Here is a 12,593-nt window from a genome sequence, read left to right as displayed (position 1 = left end):
ACTTCAGCTGATAATGTTGTTTTAAGGACACTGATATATTTGGAACCAAAACGGTTTCACTTAATCATATTTTTATAATGGTTCTTTAGTAACTATTAAAATATTATTGTATCTAATATAAACATATGTATTTTCTTTCTTACAGGATAACAACTGTCATGACTGTTCTAATGGAACTGTTAATATGTCTAAATAATACAAGGTGGCATATTTCATATTTTGCTTTTTTTGTTTGTATGTGTTTGTTCGTTTTCTTTTTCCTGGTTTCTTTATACTTGGCTTCTTTGCTGTTGAGTAAGAATTTAAATAAAAAAAAATTAATGCTATTCTGTAACAGACCGTGGAGGCCCACAGGGTTGTGTGATGTTGAGGCTCCGACATTTTCTAGACAATTGGCTCACAGATGGCAGTGAAGTTGTCAGCCTTACAAGCTGGCCATCCTTCTCCACCCAGGAAAATTCCTGGTACTCATTTCTGTTAGAGGCATTGTCAACTCTTGGGGCCATATTGCAGCTGGAAGGATTAGGTCAATTGAAAAATCCAATAACTTCACTGGGAATCGAATCTGTGACCTTCCTTGCTTGCAGCATAATGCCTCAACCAACTATGCTGCTGCGTGCCCCTGACACTCAAGTAAATATAGAATTTAATTCAATTCTAGCCTTTTTGTAATTAAACCTTAAGATTCAATGCAGTCCACCGTGGACACATGAATTTGCTCATGTGAATTACCATCTTGGAAACTGGACAGCAGCAGGAAACAATTAACAACATTTGACAAGGTGTGTGTTTTTCTAGATATAATTCTGTATTTCAGCATTCTGCTGCACATCTTTATTAACCGTCTATGTATTTAGTCCAGCAATAATGCAACAGTCATTAAATTATTCACCATTCAACACCATCAAAACACCTGAGGTTGGCCATCTGTGGCCGAAACGTGCCAAAAAAAGGTGTTGGTGTTGAATGGTGAATATTTTAATGATTGTTGCATTATTGACAGACTAAATACATAGACCTTTCTAGATATATCTGCTTCATAAGTAGTAAGATTACGCACTTGGTGTTCCAGTATATCTTGGTGGTGACGATGTAGGAGCTGCGTTTCCATCCACGCCGTTGCAAGATACGGCCCAGTTCAAGCTCGGCACGCACTCCGCTGTATGCCTCAGACAAGTCAAACACATTTATCCCACTGTCATACGCCAACTGGATCACCTCTTCAGCCTGCTCCTCCTTCACACCGCTCCCGAACGTGACCCACGTCCCTGCGGAACGATTCGAACCAACATTAGATTCATAATATTACTTTCAGTGTCAGTGCTTCGATACTTGACGTTACACTAATTAACTAACGAACTTTCTTGAGAAGCCACTAGCTACTGAAATACTTAAGAATTTCTCAATAATTTATGGAAGCCGAAGGTTCATTACTGTGTTCACTAGCGCCTGCTGCCGGTTCTTATACTAAGCCAGATCAATCCAGTCCAAAGCACATCCGATTTCCCTAAGATCCACCTTCATATTTTCCTCACACCTACATCTAGTTCTTTCTAGTTGTCTTTCTTCTTGATTTCATACGAAAACCTTGTATGCATTGGTCTTCTTTCATATTCATGTGAAAGTCCCTGTCCATCTCATCTTCATTGACTTAATCACTTTCATGGTACAACCAACACATCCACAGTTTCTGACCTGTGATTACAAAATAAATTATTGCTGTGTAGTGACATAGTATAAAACTTCTGAAGGGTCGATGATTGGCTTCCTCTTTACAGAGATGGTCATCAGTTACACACAAAAAACAAATTTTGCTAATATGAAGTATACCTACTGTGGTGGAGATATTAACTTCACTTTAAACAGATCTTGAAACAGAATTATGAATTATAATTTATATTATCATGTATGAGGGGTTAGGGTGACAAATAATAACAGGTTATGGATTGGATGATTGGATTTATTGGTACTTCTTTACAATTAAAATCAATGGTTACAGTTCACAATGAATGACTGCCTGAGACTCGCTCCATTCCTTAATGGACTATGAGTGTCTTCTCTTCTACTGTGACTGGCCTGGTTCATATTTACGAAACGGTCGCTTTTTCAGCTTCTGCTGGTTAACACTCCACAGCTAAACACTCAACTTCTGATTTCTCTTATGACTCAATAAATCAAGTCAAAGTCAAAGTAACTTCACGACTGGCGGTTTACGGCCAATCCGTTCGTCTTGGCCTCAAGCCAAGCACTCCTCCTTTTACATATAGTCTAGCACGTATCCATAGAAAATGTATGTTGCTGGCGCGTATCCGTGGAAACCTTTGTTGAATCTGTTGATACAGAAAGCGTGATCCGTACCAAGTCGGTTTCCACGAATCCGCATCTCCATAGAAACGTGTGTTAGCGAGCTGTTGCCTAGCAATGGACTATTCCAGCTTTCAGGCGTCGTGTCACAATATTTACTAACAAATATCTCTTCTTGAGATTCTGGCACGAAGGATATGGGGGGGGTTAATTTTTCCGTAATAGAGAGCCCCATGCAAGAGGCAACTCCAGGATCGAATGTTACCTTCATCTAAATGAAATAGGGTGTTACACGCATGCGCACTCTGCATGCAACATAAATTAACTTGTTGAAGAGTGTCTGTACTTGACATACAACTATTCGTAACAGGAAAACAGAGAAAAATGTGGGTACGTGCTGTATAAAGTATTCGTGTTGTCTAAAATATTGTCACGTGTAGGGGAGGGTACGCGTGACGAAATGACGAGTTCTAGATCGGAAGATTGGACTTATTAGCACCTTGGTTACAATTTATTTTAATTACACTGAAATACATGCAATACAGCACCATCACTGATTTACACACATTCCAGCTCACCGTTGCGCACGCGCTAGTCTCTACCAGTCGACTCCTAGCACTGGATCTTGGCACAGAAACCAGCACTCAGATCACTACAAGTATTACACTAAGATCTTCCAATTATACTTCCAGTATCACTGCACCGTCGCACACATAAAGTCTTCTAAACCAAACGTTCAGGTCTTCCTCCTCCCTAGGCTGTCTCGCACTAACTCCGAGAACTGACTAAGTCTAACTAGTCCAAGTCCAAGTCACATTGCGACTGACGGTCCGTCAGTCTGTCTGTCTTGGTGTCGAGCCCCGGCTGGGGCTCATGACCAGATTTTTTTTCCTTATTTCTTATATGAAGGTTACTGTCCTGTTCATTTTGGGGAGCCCTCTCTGACGAGAGGTCGGGTCTGTCATTTGTCAGTCATAGTCCGTATTAGTAAGTCCATTGTCAGTATTTACAATATTTAGTCTTAGTCCAAGTCCAAGTCCAAGTCTGTCTGCCTTGGTGTCGAACCCCGGCTGGGGCTCATGACCAGATTTTTTTCCCCCTTTTTTTTATATGAAAGTTACTCACCTGTCCATTTTGGGCGCCCTCTCTAACGAGAGGTCGGGTCTGTCATTTGTCAGTCATAGTCTGAGTTAATAAGTCCACTGTCAGTATTTACATAAATTTACAAATGTAATCTTAATTCCTATTTCTATGTAAAATATATACAAGGCCTCTGTCAATCCAGGCTCAGTACAGCAGATTTTGCCCTATTTCTACAAGTATTCGCTCTTCAACGGACTGTCGTTATAAAGCTTCCGCACTGACCACGCAGAAAACAGCCTATATTGTTGGAGCGTGTTTCCCGAACGATTGCATAGCAACGGTTGCGGCACGGACTCCATAGAAGGCCAGTTACGTGATAGTTACCACTGTTGGGTGACGTCAAAGCTTAGCGTGGAAAGGTGTTTACCGAGCGTTGCGTAGCAACGGCCTGGGTGGGGGTACGAGAAGTCACTTGCGGAAACGCAGAAGTCACGTTACCCTGTCTGACTGTTGCGCAATGCAAGCGTTCACAGAGCTGTCGCCTAGCAACGCGCCGATACAATCCGCAACTCTCCCGTTGCGCGCGTGCCCCGAGGCCTCTGTCGCTCAAAAGTTCCTGCATAGAGCAAATACGCCAGAATATTGTCACGTGATTGTGACCATAGACATAGTTTGGACTGGTAATCGGATTTATTTGACTCTGTAAACACAATTTGTGTCTACAATTTACAGGTCACTATCACATACAGAGTAGTGTTCTAAGACAGGGTCTTCACTGCGTTGCTTTGTCCCAACAGCGGACGTTCCTCTGCTCCCGGGCTCACGTCCTCGCAGGCTGGCGGCCATCTCACACCAAACTCTTATTCCTCTTAACTGCATCCTTAGGGCTCTCCTGAAATGACAGCTACTCCCCGTTTTATATATATATTCTCGGCACGGGCCGCACAGTTCTTCTATTGTTGCATGGCGTAGCTATATGCATGAACTGAACAGAAAACACCGCTTCCCACAGTTACTTCACCGTTGCGTGTCAAATAGCAATAGCTGTTTCTCTGTCTCCACAGTTCTTGCTTTGAGCAAAAACGCCACAGCACGTTTACAGCCGCACATAATATTCTTATACAGGTTGTGTGAAGATTAGCAAATTACAGAGTCGAGCCAGACACATTTTCTGAAGCGTCCATTGTGATTACTATAGGATTCTGACGATGGTGTATAACACACAGAGATATTGGGTTTTCGGACTTTATCCATCGTCCTGGTTTTTAAGATAACTAAGAAAAAACACCACGTTTCGGAAACTGGATCTGTTTCCGTCCTCAGCTAAAGGAAAACACCTATTCTGTTGGGTCCGTTAGAAAGAGCTAGCCTCAATCAATGGGCCTCAATCACTCAATCACAGTGATTGAGGCTAGCTCTTTCTAACGGACCCAACAGAATATGTGTTTTCCTTTACCTGAGGACGGAAACAGATCCAGTTTCCGAAACGTCGTGTTTTTATTAGTTATCTTAAAAACCAGGACGATGGATAAAGTCCGAAAACCCAATATATCAGCGTCCATTGTGAATTTGCTTCTCCTTGTGGTTCCGCTGTTCATGTGTTGCAGACGCAAATCACATTGCCGTGCAGATCTTACCCATATTGTGCTGGATTCCTGTGCCGGAAATGGAAACTGCACAGCACCGTACGCACCCGCTGCTGACTGCGACGGTCCAGAGTTCGCGGAAATGCTACTTTTCTCTGGAATGTTGTTAAACATTTCGGGACGAAGGTATAGGGAACGTGCAAATATTTTATGAACGACATAGCAATAACAGAAAACGCCTAATGTTGCGCTCTTGTGGCAGAAATAAGCGTTAATAATTCTACCGCTGAGCGACTTATGCCAGTCTGCTGTTGAGGGCAATATACACATAATTTGTCTGATGTATTTCCTTACACTATGTAGATCAAATAGAAAATATTTTAAATTAAAGTGAAGATAAATGTTGTTGACCTCGCGGGCCGCAGGAGGTTCGCGATGCTCTCTTTCCGTTCCCGAAGAGTCTGTTAACACCTTCCTCCTTTCTGACAAAAAACTTTAGGAGGAGATCTTACTATATATTTTGTGTAATTTTTCACTCGGTTTCACACGACATACAACAAAAGAAACAGAAAACCACTAAATTTTTGTGATTCAATGGTCGTAAGCAGAAAACCCGTGGGTGACTTGATTTGGTCTGTCACTTAGTTGATGTTTGTATCAGTACAATAGAAAACATACAGTCACGTGATAAGTACTATACACGAGTTTTGGATTGTTATTGAACAACGAACCATAATTACAATTACTTACTCTCTACTACTCTATTCACTCTCTACAATTTACTACAGCAAGCATTAATTCTTCTCATTCTCCTGTGTCTTCATCGGTCGTTGCTTGTTAACGGCTCCGAACTACGTAAACCCCTCCGCTTCCTTGTTCACCTCCTTACGGGTTACCGACCTTCCCACAGTTCCTCATGGCCGCAACTCCTGGCCACTGACTCCTAGCATCGTCAGGTCACCACTGGCTACCGCAGGCTAGCACTAGCTTCCAACTCTGAACGAACTCAAAGCCAAAGTTAAAATTATGTTACGACCGACTGTCAGTCGGCCTGTCTGTCTTGGCGTCAAGCACCCATTACTGACAGACAGTTGATGGTTTGTTGATGTGGGGTGCCCTCTCTGACGAGAGGACAGGTCTGTCGTTTACAATTTCTGCTGGCCTCGCCAGTACAGTTATTCTCGGGTCCTATGCCCGCGGGACTCATTACCATATTTTATTGTCTCAGATTCGAGACTTCGCCAACCTGGAGGGCCAGGTCCCTGTATTTATGTCCCCCAGGAACAAGGTGGCCCAGTTGCACCCCTAAGCACTGGGTTCCATTTTCGTAGCCTCCTACGACTGGCAGGCAGGGCTACGGTGGAGATATTCCAACCCGCCTCCACACGGGGCCAGAATTAAAAAGTCGAATTCAAAATTATTTTACGACTGGCGGTTTATGCTAATCAGTTCGCCTTGGCGCCACGCTCATTGAGGTTCACGAATACAGATTTTTTTGCAACTGAAACCTTGTGCTCAAAGTCAAAGCCAAAGTCACATTGCGACTAACGGTCGGTCGGTCGGTCAATCAGTAAGTCTTGGTGTCGAGCCCCATCTGGGGCCCATGACCAGATATTTATTACTATTTGAGAGTTACGGTTTTGTTTCTGTGGGGCTCCCTCTCTAACGAAAGGACGGGTCTGTCTTTTGTATATGCTGCTGGCCCTTGCCAGCGCAGTCTTTCTCGGGTCCGAGTCCCTTGGAACTCGCGACCATATTTTACTATCTCAGATTTGAGTCTTTCCTTTTCGTCACCTCCTACGAATCGCAGGGTCACGGTGGAGGTGTTCGACCCCGCCTCCACAGGGTTAGCTCCAATCACCTTGCGCTCACAGTTAGGTCCCTGGTATATAGCCTCGGCACGGACATAACAGGGAACACCGTCTCCAACAGTTCCGCTATTATTGCTTGTGCATCTGTTGTGCCGGTCACGTGATTTGGTTGGCAATAAGACGTGTGTACAGAGCCATGCCTAGCAACGGCTCCATAATTGTGGCTTTGAGCCCTCATGTCACAATATTCTTCTTACAGTCTTACAGTGACTTGAAATGGACATAGTTGGTTTCCATTCTCACCGTGTTCCCTTTCGGTACACACCGTTGTGTTCTAAACGCCACGTCTAACTGCTGCTGGTGGGTTGCGGCTACAGCCTGCTTGACTCTTCTCACCCATCCTCCTTACCACCTCCTCTTCTGGTTGTCAGGTAATTAGTAAAGGGTTGGGCGCCAGTAAACTTATGGAATTCGTTTACAAATTTTATGGAAGAAAGAGGGGATGCTGTTGCTGGGGTGCTAGTTCAAGCGGCAGAGCTAAGAATCAGTCTCAGGTCGTTTAACTGGGCCTCGCTCACGTAGGGGGAGGGGAACTCTCGAAAATTCACGCACACACAACACATTCACAAGCCACTTTATTGCAACGGCTGTCGATAGTGAACACCGCCAATGAACTGGATTGAACTTGCTCTCTTTATTCAAGAATCGCTCTGCTGGTCGTTAAAGTGCTTATATGGCAGCATGGCTAGTCGGTAGGTATCTACACTCACAGTTTAACCAGTCACTTATGCTGTAACTTCGAATTTCTAACAGAATTTATAGCCACAAGTGGGTGGGACCGATTTTACGTCCGAACAGTTGGTGGGCTGGGATGTAACGCACTTAAGAGAATGACTTCTCCTCAAAACTCGAAGTACTGACTGTTTCATATCGACCCACAATCCAACTGCTTAAATTTCGAGGATTGGTCAAATCTGAACAAGAGGAATTCAAGGGAATTTGAACTATAAAGACAACGTAACTTTTGACAGTAGCTTGACAAATACTCAGCTTGGCGTGGGTTCCGGGCCATCCAACTTTTAAGTTACGAGTTATAGGACCTGTCAGATCGTGTTTCCAAAGAATTCCGACAAGCAAAATTTTGAGCAGAATTCCTAGAAAATGCCGTGGGGGTCGTTCCTGTCTCTCTTTTGTAGCTGGGTTAACGAGCCGCTTTCTTAAATTCAAGAATCAGACTAAGCAGCATTCTTGAGAGTAAGATTTGGCCTATGTCCCTCTTGGCTAATTATTGTTCATACAAGTAAATATCATCTAGCAAGGTGATTAACACTAGTAAATACATGTTCTTAATTTAAAACTGGGATGTGGTTGACAGTACGGTTACAACATTTTAAAGTGATGGGCGTGTACACGTCATAACATGAATTGTTTTTGAGTAACATGGCATGCTCGAACTGATATCTTGAACCGACAGCAACGAACATTAAATAGGCCCGACAAATTCTGGTGTGCACAGGATTCACTGGCTTTGGTGATGAAACGTGATGACGGAACAGACAAGACCTTTCAATTAGAAGTTCATTTTATGCTCTTCGCGCAAAAAAAATGCTTCTGCTTACCAAGGCCCACGTTCGACACCCTGAGACCGCTCTTGCCGAGATTCCTGTACCTCAGGCCAGGCGTGACGGATGACTGTCGTGAAATAAGGGGGCCGTGGTTCGACGCCGTGAGGGGCGTTTGTTGCGACAGGCTCTGCAGGAGTTGCTCTTTCGTCTGTGGCGTGCCTTGGGTTAGATGCTCGTTCGTACTCTGGAACTCCTCCATGCAGTCCAGACTGGCAATTGGCGCTCTGCAACTGCAACACAATGCAGACATCAACTCACTAACTCAGCGAGACTGTAAGCCTCCTCACGACGGTCTGTCTCCCTTTATCTCTTCCACGCCAAAACAATCTCGCTAATGATGTTTCGTGAACATCAAGAACATCGCAGTGAATTGAAATATGCGGATGGTACCTGTTCAGTGACGGAACATACCTCTTTCAGAAGCGTTAGCTAGATATCGAGGTGGATGGAAGCCATATTGTACGAGCATGCATACTAATTAAAATGTGTTGTAAGTGACCTCGGCGGTTTCGACATCTGAACTCTGTGAATTGGAACCTCGGAGCAAATCACTTACGGTAACAGGCCGCGTACAGTATATTCAAACCAAAATGAAACGTCACGATGATATGCAACGGAAGAAAGTCGAATTTACTATACTGCACATCAGTAAATAAACTGACAATACAGAGAATATTAGTTAATTTTATCTTCTTCACAACTGTCTTTAGTCACCTTCTATTCATCCATTCCTGATAGAACTTTGCTAACCAAGACGCGACACGATCCACTACTATTGTCTCTGTTGACCACTCCATTGTCTTTAATCGTAACACTTCAACAGCAGCATCTTCGGTTATGCCTTCTTTCTCACAGTAAATCTCATGTGGATCTTCGCTATGCTGACACAATTCTCCCTTCCTGTTGCTCCGTGATTCGATTCTCTGGCGAAGCACTTGTTCGGCTTCCTTAATTCCAAATGCTGTGTTGCTGCTTGCAACCCATTGATTTTACATCTGGCCAAATAAATTCAGTGCGGTTAGAATGGTGGCATGTCCTTTTTCTGCAAAAATCTGGCAAATTTGATTACATCGTACAGCTGAGCTTTCAGCACGTTATCGTGAAACGGAATATTTCTGTACAAAACCCAGGCGGTCATTTCGTCCTTCTATATCTTAGATATGGACGGGTTTTCTGTGTGAATGTTTTGCTGCGGGATTTTTCCATGGCCCAGAATTCAGTTTGGTGGTAAAATTTGTATTACCGTTGCTTTTAAAAAGCGGCCATAATGTTTCCCGCCAATTTCATTGCGATTAGCAGCGGGTTTCTGCATAGGTTTTTATATGAAAAGCGCTTTTGAAATAAAGCCCTCTGTTCCTCTCTCATGAACGATGCTAAGTCTCCCTCTTCTTGATGATGACGCCAACAAACCGGAATCAACATCATCAGTCAAATACTCCGGCCTCACCACGTCTTTTGAATGTGACGGGGCGTCCATCGGCTTTGTACTTCCAGAGTGCAGTCAGAAACGATGCCCTCATAGACCGTACATCCCAAACATTTCTTCTGAGGCTCAAATAGCTTCCTTTAACATCGATGCTCTCTTTGAATTTTACCAGTAATATAGAAACCGTCAGAACGGTTCCCTCGTGCGCACAGACCTTACGGATGGTCCATAGAACATAATCATCAAAGTTGTCTACTTCATCTGTTCATTTAGATATGTTATGCTTGTTGCCCGGCGTTGCAAATAAAATGTCTTGTTCCTCGTGTTCTTGTCTTGAGTTCTGAATTCTTCTGAATGTCATTTAGGACACCTCAAGCTGCTTATGCCGCTCCTTTCTGCACTTATTTTTTATTTGTTCGGAGTATACTGGCATCGCTTTGTCTTTACTTATTGTCTCTCTTTCTATAAGTCGTAAGAGCTCATAAGAATTTCACGGTTCTGACTATCTAACGTTCAGAGGGCCGCGCCATAGCTCAAGCGGTTAATCGCTGGCTTCCCACTGCGGTGGCCCGGGTTCGATCCCGGGTCTGGTCAAGTGGGATTTGTGGGGGACAAAGTGGCGCTGGGGCAGGTTTTCTCCGAGTACTTCGGTTTCCCCTGCCAATCGTCATTCCACCAATTGCTCCACAATCACCCTCACCTATCATCTGGGGCTGGTAGAAGTGGCCGCAGTACGAGGGACTTAGTCCCACCCCACTAGCAATAAAAAAAAACATAATCTCGCCAGAGAGTATGTTACATACAAGTACTAATACAGCACGGGCTCAGTTGAAAAAAGATCTCTGGTTGAGAGTCTCATGGGGCTTGACGCCAAGACAAACTGATTGCCGGTAAACCGCCAGTCGTAGAGTGACTCTGACTCTGATTCTGGCTCAGTCTTTAAAGGGTTAACATTCCCATCGGCCGCTACTGTTCCTGCTCTATCCTCTTGCAGAGTCCCGTCACACTGTCTCGAACCCAATGGGACAGTCTGGTACCCAGAGCCCAGACTGGGTTCATAGATGTTGGTGAGGTTGTCAGCCTTACGCACCAAGCTATCCCTGTAAGAGTCAGTAGAGGCCTATAGGGTTGTGAGACGTCGAGGTTACAACATTTTCCAGACAGTTGGCTCACCGATGGCGATGAGGTTGTCAACCTTACGCGCCTGCCGCCCTTTACCCCTAGCAAGATTCCTGATACTCATTCCTGTTAGAGGCTGGGTCGACCCTAGGGCCATGGTGCGGCTGGAAGGATTAGTTAAATTGATAAATCCCAGAACCTCTTTGGGAACTGAGACCGCGACGTTCCGGCTTGTAGCATAGTGCCCCAACCAACTACTGAGGTATATAACTCTTAAAACACTGTAGCAGCTGTGCACCAGAAACGACAAGGAGACGCCGCCGCACAGGAACCGGGCACTGCGCGGCGTGGCGTGTGGCCAGCTGCATATACACTGGACGCATAAGGAGCCGGACGAACACCGACGGCAGGCGGCTAAAAATACCGCGTCCTTACTTACACTCTCACCTACAGTTGCAGACCAGAAGGAACACTGAGCTGCCCAAGCGTGGAGCTTTGCTAGTCCTGCACTTCCGAATGGGTTTCTCTTCATATCAGCTACCTTAATGATTTCTGCGAATGACTCCAACGAGACCGTTGCGCTTATACTAATTGACTGGACGCTTCCTTGCTTACAGGGAAGTACAGGCTTGTGTTCATGGGCACCACAGTTTATTATCACTGAGATGCTGGCAGCAATAAGAGCAAGGCGGATATAACTAATATGACAGCATGTGGATCTGTTGCTAAGTAATGGCTCTGTAAAATCGGCCGTTGCTAGGCAATGGCCTAGTAGCAATCACGTTGGTAACCAAACTGACACGAACGCAACAGAGGAACGTGTTTACTATGTGATCCGTGCCGAGTTGTTTGAAACAGGACAGTTAGTGACAGTTAGTGGAGTGGAGTGAGTTGGTGGGTGAGTGAGTGAGTTGGTGGGTGGGTGGGTGAGTGAGTGAGTTGGTGAGTGAGTGAGTGAGTGAGTTGGTGAGTGAGTTGGTGAGTGAGTTGGTGAGTGAGTGAGTGAGTGAGTGAGTGAGTGAGTTGGTGAGTGAGTGAGTGAGTTGGTGAGTGAGTGAGTGAGTGAGATATAGAGCTGCTAAGGTCCTTGTAAGCCGTTATCAGAAGCTGGTAGCTGAGGTATGGAGATAGCTCGGGAACCAAGAGTAAGGAGAACGTCCGCCACTGGAAGCCGTTACCAGACAACGACTGGTGAATTTGCAGAGTATGATAATTAGCAATAGCACTATAATTACGAGTTGTGTGTATAAGTGTACAATAAATCCGATTACCAATCCAAACATTCCTCCCTTGCTATGCAACAGTTTCTTTCGATGTAAAGAGACGACAGTAAAATGGATTTAGCACGGCTGTAAAGTGTTAACTTCCTGAGACTCTCCCGCGTGACTGCATATAAACTTGCATCTAAATTCCCGTACCTTTCGGCCAGCTAAAGTTTCGTGTGTCTGCTGGAGTAGGGATGGACTCCTAGGCAAGAAAACAAACTTGGTTTCATAAGAAAATGGGCTAAGCAAATATAGAAGATCAAATTATGCCAGGAAGCAAATTTCAAATTCATTTTTTATGAATATCTGTACATCGCAGTCAAGATTATTAAACTCACAAGTTCATTTGAAAATATCGTACATAACTCACGGGA

General features: G+C 44.4%; 1 protein-coding gene across 3 annotated transcripts in view; it reads right to left on the bottom strand.

The window, feature by feature from the left end:
- The window catches only part of LOC111874598 (voltage-gated potassium channel subunit beta-2), a 78,965-nt gene that overhangs the window by 27,366 nt on the left and 39,006 nt on the right, over positions 1-12,593 (bottom strand). For all 3 annotated transcript variants that reach the window (XM_023870223.2, XM_023870225.2, XM_023870226.2), the window contains exons 2-3: positions 8,404-8,639; positions 1,061-1,268 (exon numbers count right to left, since the gene is read on the bottom strand). In XM_023870223.2, the coding sequence (XP_023725991.1) occupies positions 1,061-1,268; positions 8,404-8,639 (444 nt within the window). The remainder of the gene's footprint in view (positions 1-1,060; positions 1,269-8,403; positions 8,640-12,593) is intronic.

This window comes from Cryptotermes secundus, unplaced genomic scaffold, assembly GCF_002891405.2.
Source record: "Cryptotermes secundus unplaced genomic scaffold, Csec_1.0 scaffold1415, whole genome shotgun sequence".
NCBI lineage: Eukaryota > Metazoa > Arthropoda > Insecta > Blattodea > Kalotermitidae > Cryptotermes > Cryptotermes secundus.
This window is presented reverse-complemented; position numbering and strand designations above follow the sequence as displayed.